Below are 12715 nucleotides of genomic sequence, written 5' to 3' on the forward strand. Positions count from 1 at the left end.
CTGGCACTTTCTGGGATGTTAGAAATGTTCTATGCTGTCCAGTGCAGTAGCCACTAGCAACATGTGGACATTGATGACTAGAGACATGTGGCTAGTGTGACTGAGGGACTAAGTTTTTGTTTTATTTAATTTTAATCTTTAAATCTAAATATACTCGTGTGGTTACTGGCTTGTCAAATTGGACACAATAGCTGTGATAAACCAGTGATTTCTGGTATATAGTCAATGTTACCGTAGGACAGCGATTTTCAACTGGTGTGCCGCAAGAATTCTTAAAACATGCAATACCTGCCCTAGCTTGTGCTCAGTGGTTAGAGCATGAGCATTGGCCCTAGGGTTGAAGGGTCATGGGTTTGACAATGGTCAAGGTCACGTACCTTGATTGCAGGCTCGATCCCCGGGCCTAGTTGGGACTCGTGAGAGGCAACCAATCAATGTGTCTCTCTCATATCCATGTTTCTTTCTGTGTCTCCCCCGCCCTTCCATTCTCCTTAAAAATCAATGGGAAAAATATCCTCCAGTGAGGATTAACAAAAAAGAAAACGAAACATGCAATTCCTATTTAGTTAGTGACAACAGCCAACACAATAGCTGTGCTGTATGAATGAATCAAAATTATACCTATTTTTTTTTGTCAGATCAGCACAAAGATATACTTTTTGGTGTGCCGCAGAATTTTAGTAATTAGTTTATGTGTGTCATGAGATGGAAAAGGTTGAAAATCCCTGCCTAGCAAGTCAGCCAATCCATTGCTAAACTGGCACACCTTTCCATACAAAATCTCAAACAAGTGATTCTCTCAGCATGTATGAAAATACACTCCTCTTTCTGAAAGCTGTCTGATGGGACTGACTGCTTTGGGGCATTCCCTATTTTGCCATCACATTTATGGTGCACATATTGAAGAGTGTGACAGTGGAGAGTGACTCTGCTTCCCTCTGTTCCCCAGGCAGCCCCTGCACCAATGTCCTGTGTTTTTTCCAAGGATAGTCTTTGAAAGCTTGCATCAACAGGCTTTAAATTTTTCATTACTTTTATTTCTGATGATTTTTTGTATGTGTGTGTGTGAGACTGCTTGCCTTTCATTCATCCTTTGGGGTTGACCCCTGTCTAGGGAGTGAGAGAAACATGGCGCCAGTCTGCACGTAGCTGCCCAGGGACGGCCCACCGATTGACCAAGAAGTGAATCTCAGTGGAAAAGCTCTTGATTATCTCATTTAAAAAAACATCTTGACAATAATCTGCATTTGTTTGGCTTCTGCTTTTTAAAGCACTTTCATTTTTATGGTTTTACTCTCGTTCAGAGTTTGAAGGTTTCTCCCATTTGGCAGTCCTGCAGTTCTATAGAAAGAAAATGCTGGTTATCACAGGGATACTCTGGGAAGTCCTCCTCCTCTGAGAGGAAGGAACTAGAAGGGTGGGAGCATTTGGTTAGGCCATAAAAATTTTTTTATCTGTGACCTTTAACTCTCATTTATTGCCTCCATTGTCCTAGAGTACAGAGTTCTGGGTTTACTGCACAGCATGGAAGCCCTGTGTTGTAGTTGATGGCACTTTCCCCTTCAGCATAGTTCTTAAGGTCTCATCTTGAGATTAGTAACTGATGCTTTAAGAGCGTTTGTGAAGTGCTCGCTTCGGCAACACATATACTAAAATTGGAACGATACAGAGAAGATTAGCATGGCCCCTGCACAAGGATGACACGCAAATTCGTGAAGCGTTCCATATTTTTTTTAGATATATTTTGTTTCTGTCATTAACCCCCCCCCCCCCCAAAAAAAAAAAGCGTTTGTGAATTTGTAGTCACTCTCTCAACACCAGATTTTGCTGGTGGTAATTGACAAGAAAAGAGTTTTAAGACTTCATTTGGTGGTCAAATTATCTTTAATTGAAATGTGGTTTTTTTTTTGTAATTCTTAACTAGCTGGGCATTCCACTGCACCACTGTTGATATCATCTATGATGTCATGAGGGTGGTGGCCATCAACACTGGGCAGTCCCCAAGATCTCTTTAATGGTCCCAGAGAGTTCTCTAGCTAAAGACCAGTGCTGCATCTGTCGGGCAGTGTTGACAACCTCATCAGAAGTGACATTTTCACTGTGCTTAATGTTTGGGGTTTTTTTTTCTTCTTTCTGTCTCTCGACAGTTCTTTGAGGGCTTTGATAATCAGGGTAGAGGCAGAAGATACTACCTCAATTTGGGTCTGTCTGTTCTGAATGATCAATTCCACTGTAATCCTCAGACCCTTCCAATCATCTGTTGCTTTGGTGATGTCATCACAATTGTTTTTGGAGACAGTCCCAGGGGCTGATCTTGGGAGCCAGGGCAGATGTGGCACCGACTTCTCCACTGGTGCACCTAAGGTATATGACTTTGATTTTGTTGGGGGTTGTACATGGCGGCATGGTGGAGGCGGCTGGTGTCAGATGAACCCAGATTCTGGACCACCAAAGAAATTTGCACCTAGGCCTCCTCCAAGCCAAAAGCTGTAAAGACTTTATAGATATTTAGGGGTCACATGATCAAATTTTTTTAAAGTACTGATTATATCTAAAAGAAAGCACTGTTTTTCACATCCATTTAAATATTTTCTTGAGTTTGAAACTTCAATTTGTTTTTGTTTGTTTTTTAAAAAAGAATTCCTTCAGCCAAACCCTCATTTGAAAAAGACACTATGAAATATGTTTGATTTCAGTTCATAGAGGGGGAAGAACTGTATACCTCCATCGTGGACATATCACTGTGCTCTTTAAATGATTCTACCTAAATGTTCTTTCTTCCTTTTTTTCACTAAAAACATATGAAAGAGTCACAGGTGAGGTCAGGATGATGTCATTACTGAACAGCCCCATTAGGCACACAGTAGGTCCCAGGTGCTGTCCCGCTATAGCCCGTGATTGAGGAACGTGGAGTGGGACCTCAAGTGGATCCTCAGGCAATGGGGCCTTCCCACGCCTCTCCAGCTTTTTGGAACAGTTCACTGTATGTTCTTTCTCTCAAAGGAGCTGATGGTGGTGGATCATCATCCGGAAATGGGCCTGGGGTGGCCCCTGCTGCCCCTGCAGGGGCCTCTCGCTCCTCCTCCCGGAACTTAGGATCTTCTGGCGGTGAGAAGGAAGAGGGCAAAAAGGTCCGGCGGCAGTGGGAGTCGTGGAGTACGGAGGACAAGAACACTTTCTTCGAGGGGCTGTACGAGGTGAGTGAGTTACAGGACCAGAAAAGGCCACTCAGACTCCTAGCTTCTTATCACTTGTATTTCTCTTTCAGTTTCCCTTTGCCTTTTTACCACACGGCTACTCGACCTACTAGGTCAGCAGTTCCAATGGGGAGCCCCAGTGTGACTGACAGGTGTGAGTCGCCAGGGCTGAGGCCTCACCCTCGGACCATGGCTTTTATCGCTTCATTGTGACTTCAAAAGCTGCTCTAGAGAGGTGGCTGTTTGGAACTTTCTTTATGTGTTTCTCTTTTCTCAGATTCTACCCATTGTCTCTCAGCCATACCCTTGAGTGCAGAGTGGTACCGTTCTCTATCGGCCTTCCCCTTGTAGCTGAGTGGGCCAATCAGGAGGGGCGTTCTCTGAGGGGGAAGGGAAAGGGGCCACTCGGCCACATCAGTCAGAGCAGCCAGTTCAGTCCTAAAAGCTGACCTGGGACAGACTGTGGAGTCCTAAAGATAGAGAAAAGCTGCTCCGTGGTCCCACAGCTCAAAGAGATGGCCATCTCCCTGCCAGCCATTTTACTTTCATGTTTTGTTTTGTTTTCAAATCTTTGTAATTATAAGTAAACATGCTTTTTTTTATTGTCAAATGCATTGATATGATGTTGCATAGTTCTTTTTGTTCAGTACTTTTCTCATGCCTATAAATATTCTACTCTCAGGTGTAGGCAAATTTATGGTCTTTGTGTTTTCTGTCTGCTTTTGTAAAGAAAGTTTTATTGGAACACAGCATTGCCTATTTATTTGTATATTGTCTCTGGCCAATTTTGACTGCGGTGGCAGAGTTGAGCAGTTATGACAGATACTGTGAGTGGCCTACAACATTTGAGTGTTAACCTTCTGGCCAAACCTTGCTCCAATTAACCATTGTGTTGTTGCTGTTCCAGATTCTGTTATAAATAACAGTACAGTGAGTATCTTTGTGCACATACCGTATTTTAGGATATCGCTTTGGGCTATAGTAAGTTGGTTCAGTCGGTGAGCCTTATTCTTTTTTTTTTCTTTTATATTAATTTGAGAGAAAGAATGATTTGTTGTTCCACTTGTTTATGCATTCATTGGTTGATTCTTGTATGTGCCCTGACTGGGTAGTGAATCCACAACCTTGGCATATCAGGGCAATGTTCCAACCAACAGAGCTACCCTGCCAGGGTGAGCCTTACTCTTGTAATAGTGAAGGAATTGGAGTGATAGAAAAGTCTGGCCACACCTGTTAACAGTTTTATAAAGGAAGGAGGCTTTGAAATGGAAACCGTGAAGTGCTCATAGAGAGACCAGAAAAGGAGACTCCTAAGTGGAGGCAGAGAACTAGAACTTGGTGCCAGTTTCTGAACATTCCTGGGGCCGATGGTGCAGTTGGCCGGTCCGGATGGAGGAGGCCCGCGTGTTGGTATCATTGACTCAGTTGCCCAGGAAGAGGAGGAAGTATATACACAGACTTGTTCTAGTCGGTGCAGAGTCATTCAAATAAATTCAAATGTGTTCTTTTTTTTTTTCCCTTTGACAATTTTAGAGTAAAGTAGAGGCTGTTTTTGTATAGATTATGTCCCTAAATTGCCTACTTTAAGCTTTCTGTTAGGCATAGAAGACTTGTGATTCCTGGAATGTTCCGAGAATAGCAACCATTGCTGATGCCAAGTTGAGACAGTTACTGCTTTAACATGGTCCTTCCCTCTTGGGCTCTACAGGGTGATCAGCTATGGCTGTCAATTAAAAGTAGGAGGGGAAGAATTCCCAATGACCTGCTCTTACTTTTTTCAGGTGGATTAGTTCATTCTCTTTCACTGGGCTAGCCGCCTTCTTCTTTTAATTTTTCTACCGGGTAGGTGTTTCTTTTGAGGTTACCTGAATCCCCCCCCCCCTTTTTTTTTCCATTTAAGCCAAGTTTTATTTTTTATTTTTATATATTTTTTTAGTTTTATTGCTTAAAGTATTACAAAGGGTATTACATATGTCTCCTTTTTTACCCCGCCCTTGACAATCCCCTGGCCTTCCCTACCCCCCAGTGTCTTGTGTCCATTGGTTATGCTTATATGCATGCATATAAATCCTTCGGTTGATCTCTTACCCCCGCCTTCTGCCCCCCTACCTTCCTACTGAATCCCTTGATTAATAGTAATAATTGGCTGTTCTGATCACTTAGTGCTTTCCACTATCGGTACTATGTATGCCAAATAGTGTGAGAGTGTTTGTGTTAGTGTTTGTATGTGTATTGGTGTATGGGGGTGAGAGTGACAGAAAGAGAGAGAATATGATTGCTGGCTTTATGTGTGTCATTTTGTGTGTTTGACCAAAACTCAGGACTCTGTTGGGTTCTTGATGTATGCTGATTAGCTGGGGCATATAGGACCATGAACATCTTCAACTATAAGGTATGGAGGTAAAGCCCTCTGCTTTGTGTCACTTCTGCAGTGTTTGTCCAGGTTGTCATTGCCTTTTTATACGCACAAGTCTGACTTAGCTATGCTTCAAGTGACAGAGACCTAGCTCAGCGCAGCAGCAGGAGACAAGGGGATTGATTGAGTGGCTTTCATGACTGGGAAGGACAAGGAGGGGCTGACTCAAGCTGGCAATGTCATCTGTCCTCTGACATCTTCTTGCATTGGGGGTGACATTTCTTTGCTTATTCTCTCCATTTCAGATACTCCCCAGAGGCAAGACATCCACCCCCACCCCTATTACAGTTAAGACTGTTCTGAGGAGGATCCAGATTGGCTGAGCCCATCCTAGACTCCTCTCTGTGGCCAGGGTCATGGTCATGGTCATGGCCCCCATGACAGAACAAATCAGGGCGAATGCCTAGACCACATCATCGTCCTTGACATCCTCTTACTCCATTTCAACGGCAGTTCTATTGTCGGCTTCCCATTTTCCCTTCTTATGTCTGTCTGCCTGTATTTGCTTCTGGGTACAATTCTTACATATAAGGCCAGTGCCCTGTGCTTCTTTTTTCTTTTTTTAATATATTTTTATTTATTTCAGAGAGGAAGGGGGAGAGAGATAGAAACATCAATGATGAGAGAGAATCATTGATTGGCTGCCTCCTGCACACGCCCTACTGGGGATTGAGCCGGCAACCCGGGCATGTGCCCTTCACCGGAATCGACCCGGGACCCTTCAGTCCACAGGCCGACACTCTATCCACTGAGCCAAACTGGCTAGGGCTACCCTGTGCTTCTTGATCACCAGGTTATAACTGCTGAAAACCTCATCTAAGTGAACACTATGGTCATGCTAGAAATGCTTGGAAGCACCCAGGAGAGGCCGAGCTGTCTTGGGCCTCTTATTGATAGGTATGGGGCATGCTGATGTCAGCTGCTGCTTGATTGAGAGATTATAGGGAAATCTGAAGACTGAGCCAGGACAGGCCATTCATCTGGAAAAGCCGCTGCAAACAGCTTGGATGGGACTACAAATTGGATGGGACAGGGTCTCAGGGAATCACCAGGGCAGATAAAACAGTGAGCCAGGCTGATGGAAACTCAGGTATGACCGTCGGTCAGCTCTGCGATGGGGGAGGTCTCAGCATAGGAACAATGGCCCCTACAAGCACCTCTGTCTAGGAGAGAGCCACCCCCAAGTTCTTGCTCTGATGGCAGACAATACAGTTCCTCCCCATGTGTCCCTGGATCCCCCGAGCCATTGCCTCAGTGCTGGAGCTCAGAGGGAGCAAGTCCGTGTAAGTTCGTGTGCCAGCCCTTTAAGGGGAACTGCCTGGGTCTCCAGCAGCCTCTGGCACACTCAACCACAATCCCTGCTAGTTTTTACAGCCTGAAGTTATGGGGACTTCTCTTCCCAGCTCTGGAATGCTGGGCTGGGGACCTGGTGTGGGGCCAGGACCCCTTGCTCCTCACGGGAGGCCTCTGCAGCCAATATGTCCCTCCTGATTGAAGAAAATGCCGCACGTGGGTGTCAGACCAGCCCGTTTCCTGCCTCCCTTCTACCTGATCCGGGTCTCCGTGCGCTTTCTTCTTTACCTCTATCGTTGTAGCACTTCCATTCAGCCAGCTTTCAGGAGGTTCTGAATGATGGTGGTTCCGTTTTATAGTTGTATTTTGATGTGGTTGTGGGAGGTGGTAAGTACTGGCATTTACCTACACTGCCATCTTGGTTCTCCCTTAACTTTTCACTTTGAAACAATTTTAGACCTGGAAAAAGTTGCAAAAAAGCACAAAGAACTTCACATGCCCTTTACTCTGCTTCCCCAGTGTTCACATAACTGCAGTATGGCCTACGGATGAGGAGAATCAATGTGGGTACAATACCTTTACTGACCTGAAGGCCTTACTCAGGCTGAGCTGGTATTCCCACAGACACCCTTTTTGGATCAGGATCCCACGTGGCATTTAGTTGTCATGACTGCTAAGTCCTGGAACAGGTCGTCAGTTTCCTTTCCCCCGCTCTTTCATGACCCTGACACTTCGGAAGGCTGTTAGTGTGTGGGCTTCCTAAGGCTTGCCTCCTCGTGATTCCATTTTCTTTTTAAGAATAAAATGAGGTTTTATTTATAGTCTTCTAGTAAAGGGGACTGATTTGATTTCCTTTTTGCATTTTTGCTAGGAGCACCGCAGGAGTGTTGTGCTGCCCTTGGAGCATCCCATCCGGAGTGCAGGGTGCAGTCTACCTCAGTCCTGGTGGTGTGAATGTGCAGCTCCTAGGTCAGCGGTTCTCAACCTGGGGGTCGAACGACCCTTTCACAGGGGTCACCTAAGACCATCGGAAAACACATATATAATTACATATTGTTTTTGTGATTAATTACTATGCTTTAATTATGTTCAATTTGTAACAATGAAATTGGGGGTCACCACAACATGAGGAACTGTATTAAAGGGTCGCGGCATGAGGAAGGTTGAGAACCACTGTCCTAGGTTCTCCATCGCCAGGTTGTTTTTAACTTTGATGCTGAGTCAACACCCTGTTTCTCATTGTTCTTCCACTAATTTTAGCCACCATTGCAGCAGCTTCCCTGAAATAACTGTTACAATGATGTTTGCCCCATGATGATCTTCTGACTCCATTATTTCTACATTTATTAATTGGAAACCCAGTGCAAGAAAAAGTGCTCCCTTCTCCAATTATGTATTTATTTGGCTTTTTATATTTGTATGGATTCAGGGATATTTAGACTATTCTATAGGTCATAACCCATTCTTATCATTGTTATGTTTTCCCTTTTATTTTTCATTTACTGTTGACATCATTGTTGATTTTGTTGCTCAAATTGTTCTAGATTTGGCCATTTATAACATCTTTAGGTTGGCTTCTGTGTGCTTTCAGCACATTCCTATTATACTTTGAGCATGTCCTCACTTCTGGCACCACAAGATATTCCAGATTCACCTGGTACTTTCCTTGCCCCAGATCTGGGAGCATCCATTTCTCCAAAGAGCCCTGGTTCCCTTTGGAAAGTGGGATTTAGAAGCTAAGGATGTTTGTTGATGCTGGGGTGCCATTACCTCTAGGCCCTTCACAGTACTTTTTACTGGCTTGGTTCTGATGAGAGTATCAACAATAGGCTCCCATGACAATACCTGAAACAACACAGATGGTGACTATGTTCCCTAGAACATAAATTCTTTTCTGAAAATCTAAGATGTGTTCGGCTTTTGCGTGGAGGTATTGAAGAATGGGACAGTTCAAAAATGTACCACATTCCGAGCATAGTCTGTGTGATTCTCTTATTAAATGTCCAAATTTGCTATCCCTATTCAAATATAGAATATATTTTATGTGATGAAAGTGCTGAGGGTGCTTCTGAATGGTCAATGTCTTGTATTTTAAGATGCAGATGCACAACCCTCTGAACAGCCCGGTCATGTTCTGTTCTGATGAGTGTTTCACAGAGCTGTCTCATTCAGGGTCTCCAAAGAACTATAGAAATTGAGCCATTTGAGTAATAAGCTTTATGTTTTTCCTGCTCTATGGACCTTGCCTCTTTGATATTCACTGCTTTGAGAGTTCTATCCCTCTGTTTCCATTGCTGCTCTAGCCGTTATTCTGATGAAAATCCGAATTCTAGGGAAGCAAGGTTGAAGTTGATGCACAAATAAGAGCTGTGAAGAACACTTGATTGGTCACAGCGGTCCCCTTTCTCTGGAAATGTCTGCGTCGTACAGAAGGCTGCCTTGTTTTAACCTCTGTGCTTTTACCATGGGCTTATTTTCCAGCATGGAAAAGACTTTGAAGCAATCCAGAACAACATAGCTCTCAAGTATAAGAAGAAGGGCAAGCCCGCCAGCATGGTGAAGAACAAAGAGCAAGTGAGGCACTTCTACTACCGCACGTGGCACAAGATCACCAAGTACATCGACTTTGACAATGGTGAGCGTTCCAGGCTCAGCCTCTGGGGAAGCTGGGGGCAGGGTGGGGATCTGGTCAGGAGCAGCTTTTGAAAGATCACAGGACACTGTCTGGTGTCATTCTTGCCCAGCCACTTTTTAAAAAAATATATTTATAATGTTAATGTATTAATATTTATTTTTAAATATACTTTCATATATATTTAACATTAAGAAAAATAATTCAAGTGATGGCGGACATAAAAGGGAAAATTTAAAGTGAGACGTCTGTCTGCTGTTCCAGTCTTAAGTATCACAGTCAACTTACTTTATTTTGGAAGAGAAGATGTAAAAGTTTTTTTCAATCATTCAGCAGGCAAGTATAGCCACTTATAAAAATGGAAGGGTGGGGACAGAGTAGGATATGAAAGTCAGAGGTGAAAGGGTAGAGCCAGAAAGAAATTTTCAAAATAAAATTAACAAGGTGACTGTTCCAGAAGAGGGCTGTGAAGAGGACAGGGTGGATCAGTCTGTTGGTCAAGTAATGATTCAACTTTTAAATTATCCTCTTGTTTTTTGTTGGGTTTCTTCTTTGTTCAAATCTGAGACTTAAAGATGTTGACCCTTTGTTACAAGAGCCAATAGGAAATACAAGATCCCTTCCCTCCCTCGGTCTGCCTCCGCTGAAGCCACCAACCATCGCCTCCTTGGCTGGATGCTGGAAGAGTCCTCTGTGTATGTGGACTCAGGACGACGGGGCAGCCTCCTGTGGTTGCTGGGCTTGTGAACGCTGCAGTACCTTTTGGCTTTCCACATCTCTAACATGTTTTCCAACTATTTTGTGTACATGGCTCAGTGCACTCTCCTCTTTGCTTTATGGGTTTCCACTTGATATGAGGGTGTAATAACAGCTTCTTCCATGACTGTGATGTTTTTTTCTTGCCATTTAAAGTCGTTAATGGTCTTGTGAATGGTCTGGAAGAGCTGCTGGCCCTCCAGAGAGACACCAGAGCTGACTGCATAGGCCTGGCTCAGTTTTCCTCCTCTGTCCATGCTTTGCTGGCAAGTTTACTAACATTGGGTGATGCTAGGGGAGGAGGAGTTTCTGTTGGGTCATTAATTATTTCCACTTTTGAAACATAATATAACTTTATGACCAAGATGTCTACATGCTTGGGCTTTCCACTAGAAGAGGGACATTTTAAAGCCAGCATTTTGGATTGGCACTCGAAGGGTATTGCCCTGCCCTGAAGCCGCTGCTCCTGGCATGTCTGGCAGGACACCTGGCCCCTAATGCCGAAGTATTTGCCCGGAGGAGCCACCATCTTGGGAGAGCAGCTGTGGCTGGTGGCAGCTGCAGCGGGCAAAAGCCGGGCGCCCAGTGAGCACTGCCACGCTGGCCAGGCCAGTTTCACTTTCTTTAATCTTACTCTTCATTTCTACAGTTGTGGTCATGGGCCATTCATTCCAGACATTTGCTTTTACTGACTTCACTTCTTTCTGATGCTTCTCTTCAAATAATACTTTTGATCCAGAATATGAGCCCTGGCTGGTGTGTTCAGTGGTTAGAGTGTAGCCCTGCGCAAGGAAGGGCCTCGGGTTCAATTCCTGGTCAAGGGCATGTACCTGGGTTGCAAGTTGATCCCTGGCCCCTGTTGGGACGCATGCAGAAGGCAACCAGTTGATGTGTTTCTCTCACATTGATGTTTTTCTCTCTCCCCCCCTCCCACCTTTCTTCCCTTCCACTCTCTAAAAATCAGTGGGAAAAATATCCTTGGGTAAGGATTAACAGAAACAAAAAACTGTGATAGCTGCAGTCAGATCACTCCCCCTTTGCACCTGTGCTGTGAATTCTTCATGGCAGCCTTCTCTCCCTCTCGGTCCCCTCTCTGCCCTGCCCTCTGGTGTTCTCCTGGCCTGGTCAGTGTGTGTTGGCCAACTGGAGTAATCAGGACGGACCCATCAGGATGCCAGGACCAGGACTCCCTCCTCCAGCTTTAGAAAGACCCGGAGAGCTTGGATCAAGCTGTCTCTTTTTTTGGTAAAGGGTCAGATGATAAATATTTTTGGCTTTTGGGGATTTACAGTCTTTATCAAAATGACTTCACTCTCCTGTCTTAGCTCATTGTAGATCCCATGTAAAGGAATGCATGTTACTGTGTTCCAGCAAAACGTTTATTTACAGAAAGAGGCCCCGGGCAGGATTTGGCCTGTGACCCTGCCCTGGAGAAATTGGTTTGGGGGACACAAGCTCCAGGCAGTCATAGTAGTTAGCTGACACTTTCTCTGAGTAGATTTCCCTTTGAATCTTCATGGACATCTCACCCACCAGTCATGGTTTCGCTGGGTCTACCTCAGAGCTTTTCAGACCTGTCCTCCCCACCTAGTCCCCCTAGGTCCTTTTCTAGGTCATTGCTGTTCTCCCTCTTTCTGGTCTTGTTCTTCCACAACCCACCCTCCACATAGCTTTATCCACACAGTAGACCCATGTCTGCCTGTCCCCCTGCCTGAGCGCCCCTCCCCATGCCCTGTCCCATACCCTCATCCTACCTGCCTTGGCTCTCAGGATGGGGTTGCCACCCTCCTGCTAACCTGCACTTCCTTTTGTGTCTTGACTCCTGCCACCCTACTCTGTTGTCCTCCCTAACCCCATTCACCTTCCAAGACTCAGCTCCTATGTCAGTGCTCTCAAAAATCCTTCCGTGAATTCTCATGCCCTCACTGCCACCTCATCATCTCATCATGGGCCTACTTTGTGCCCATTATTGAGCACATTTCTTTTTTTTTTTTTTTTTTAATATATTTTATTGATTTTTTACAGAGAGGAAGGGAGAGAGATAGTTAGAAACATCGATGAGAGAGAAACATCGATCAGCTGCCTCCTGCACATCTTCTACTGGGGATATGCCCGCAACCAAGGTACATGCCCTTGACCGGAATCGAACCTGGGACCTTTCAGTCCGCAGGCCGACGCTCTATCCACTGAGCCAAACCGGTTTCGGCATTGAGCACATTTCATACTTTTCCCTGGGAGTGCTGTCACCCGCACTGCAGATGAGAAAACCCTGGCTTAGCATTGGAGGCCCTGGCCCAAGCCACCCAGACAATAAGCTGAGGAGCTGTGCTCCATCAGCCATCATCTACTCACCTTTATCTTCTGTAAATGTAATGTTTTCAGACCATGTCTTCATGTTGCCATAGAATTTCCCCATGTTTT

The 12715-nt window shown here is 44.8% G+C and overlaps 1 protein-coding gene, 1 non-coding gene and 1 pseudogene across 12 annotated transcripts in view; 2 read left to right on the forward strand and 1 right to left on the reverse strand.

The window, feature by feature from the left end:
- The window catches only part of CRAMP1 (cramped chromatin regulator homolog 1), a 62936-nt gene that overhangs the window by 14252 nt on the left and 35969 nt on the right, over positions 1–12715 (forward strand). For 8 of the 11 annotated variants that reach the window (XM_059692630.1, XM_059692637.1, XM_059692638.1 and 5 more), the window contains 2 exons: positions 3004–3197; positions 9388–9541. In XM_059692630.1, coding sequence (XP_059548613.1) covers positions 3004–3197; positions 9388–9541 — 348 coding nt within the window. Of the gene's footprint in view, positions 1–2136; positions 2365–3003; positions 3198–9387; positions 9542–12715 lie in introns of those variants that run through there. The other 3 variants (XM_059692640.1, XM_059692635.1, XM_059692641.1) reach the window with 3 other exon arrangements.
- LOC132234048 (U6 spliceosomal RNA) lies at positions 1626–1732 on the forward strand. Its single transcript, XR_009452861.1, has one exon. It is a non-coding gene; the product is annotated as a U6 spliceosomal RNA (small nuclear RNA).
- LOC132232900 (protein LSM12-like) lies at positions 10142–10834 on the reverse strand (annotated as a pseudogene).

This window comes from Myotis daubentonii, chromosome 4 (genome assembly GCF_963259705.1).
Source record: "Myotis daubentonii chromosome 4, mMyoDau2.1, whole genome shotgun sequence".
Lineage (NCBI taxonomy): Eukaryota > Metazoa > Chordata > Mammalia > Chiroptera > Vespertilionidae > Myotis > Myotis daubentonii.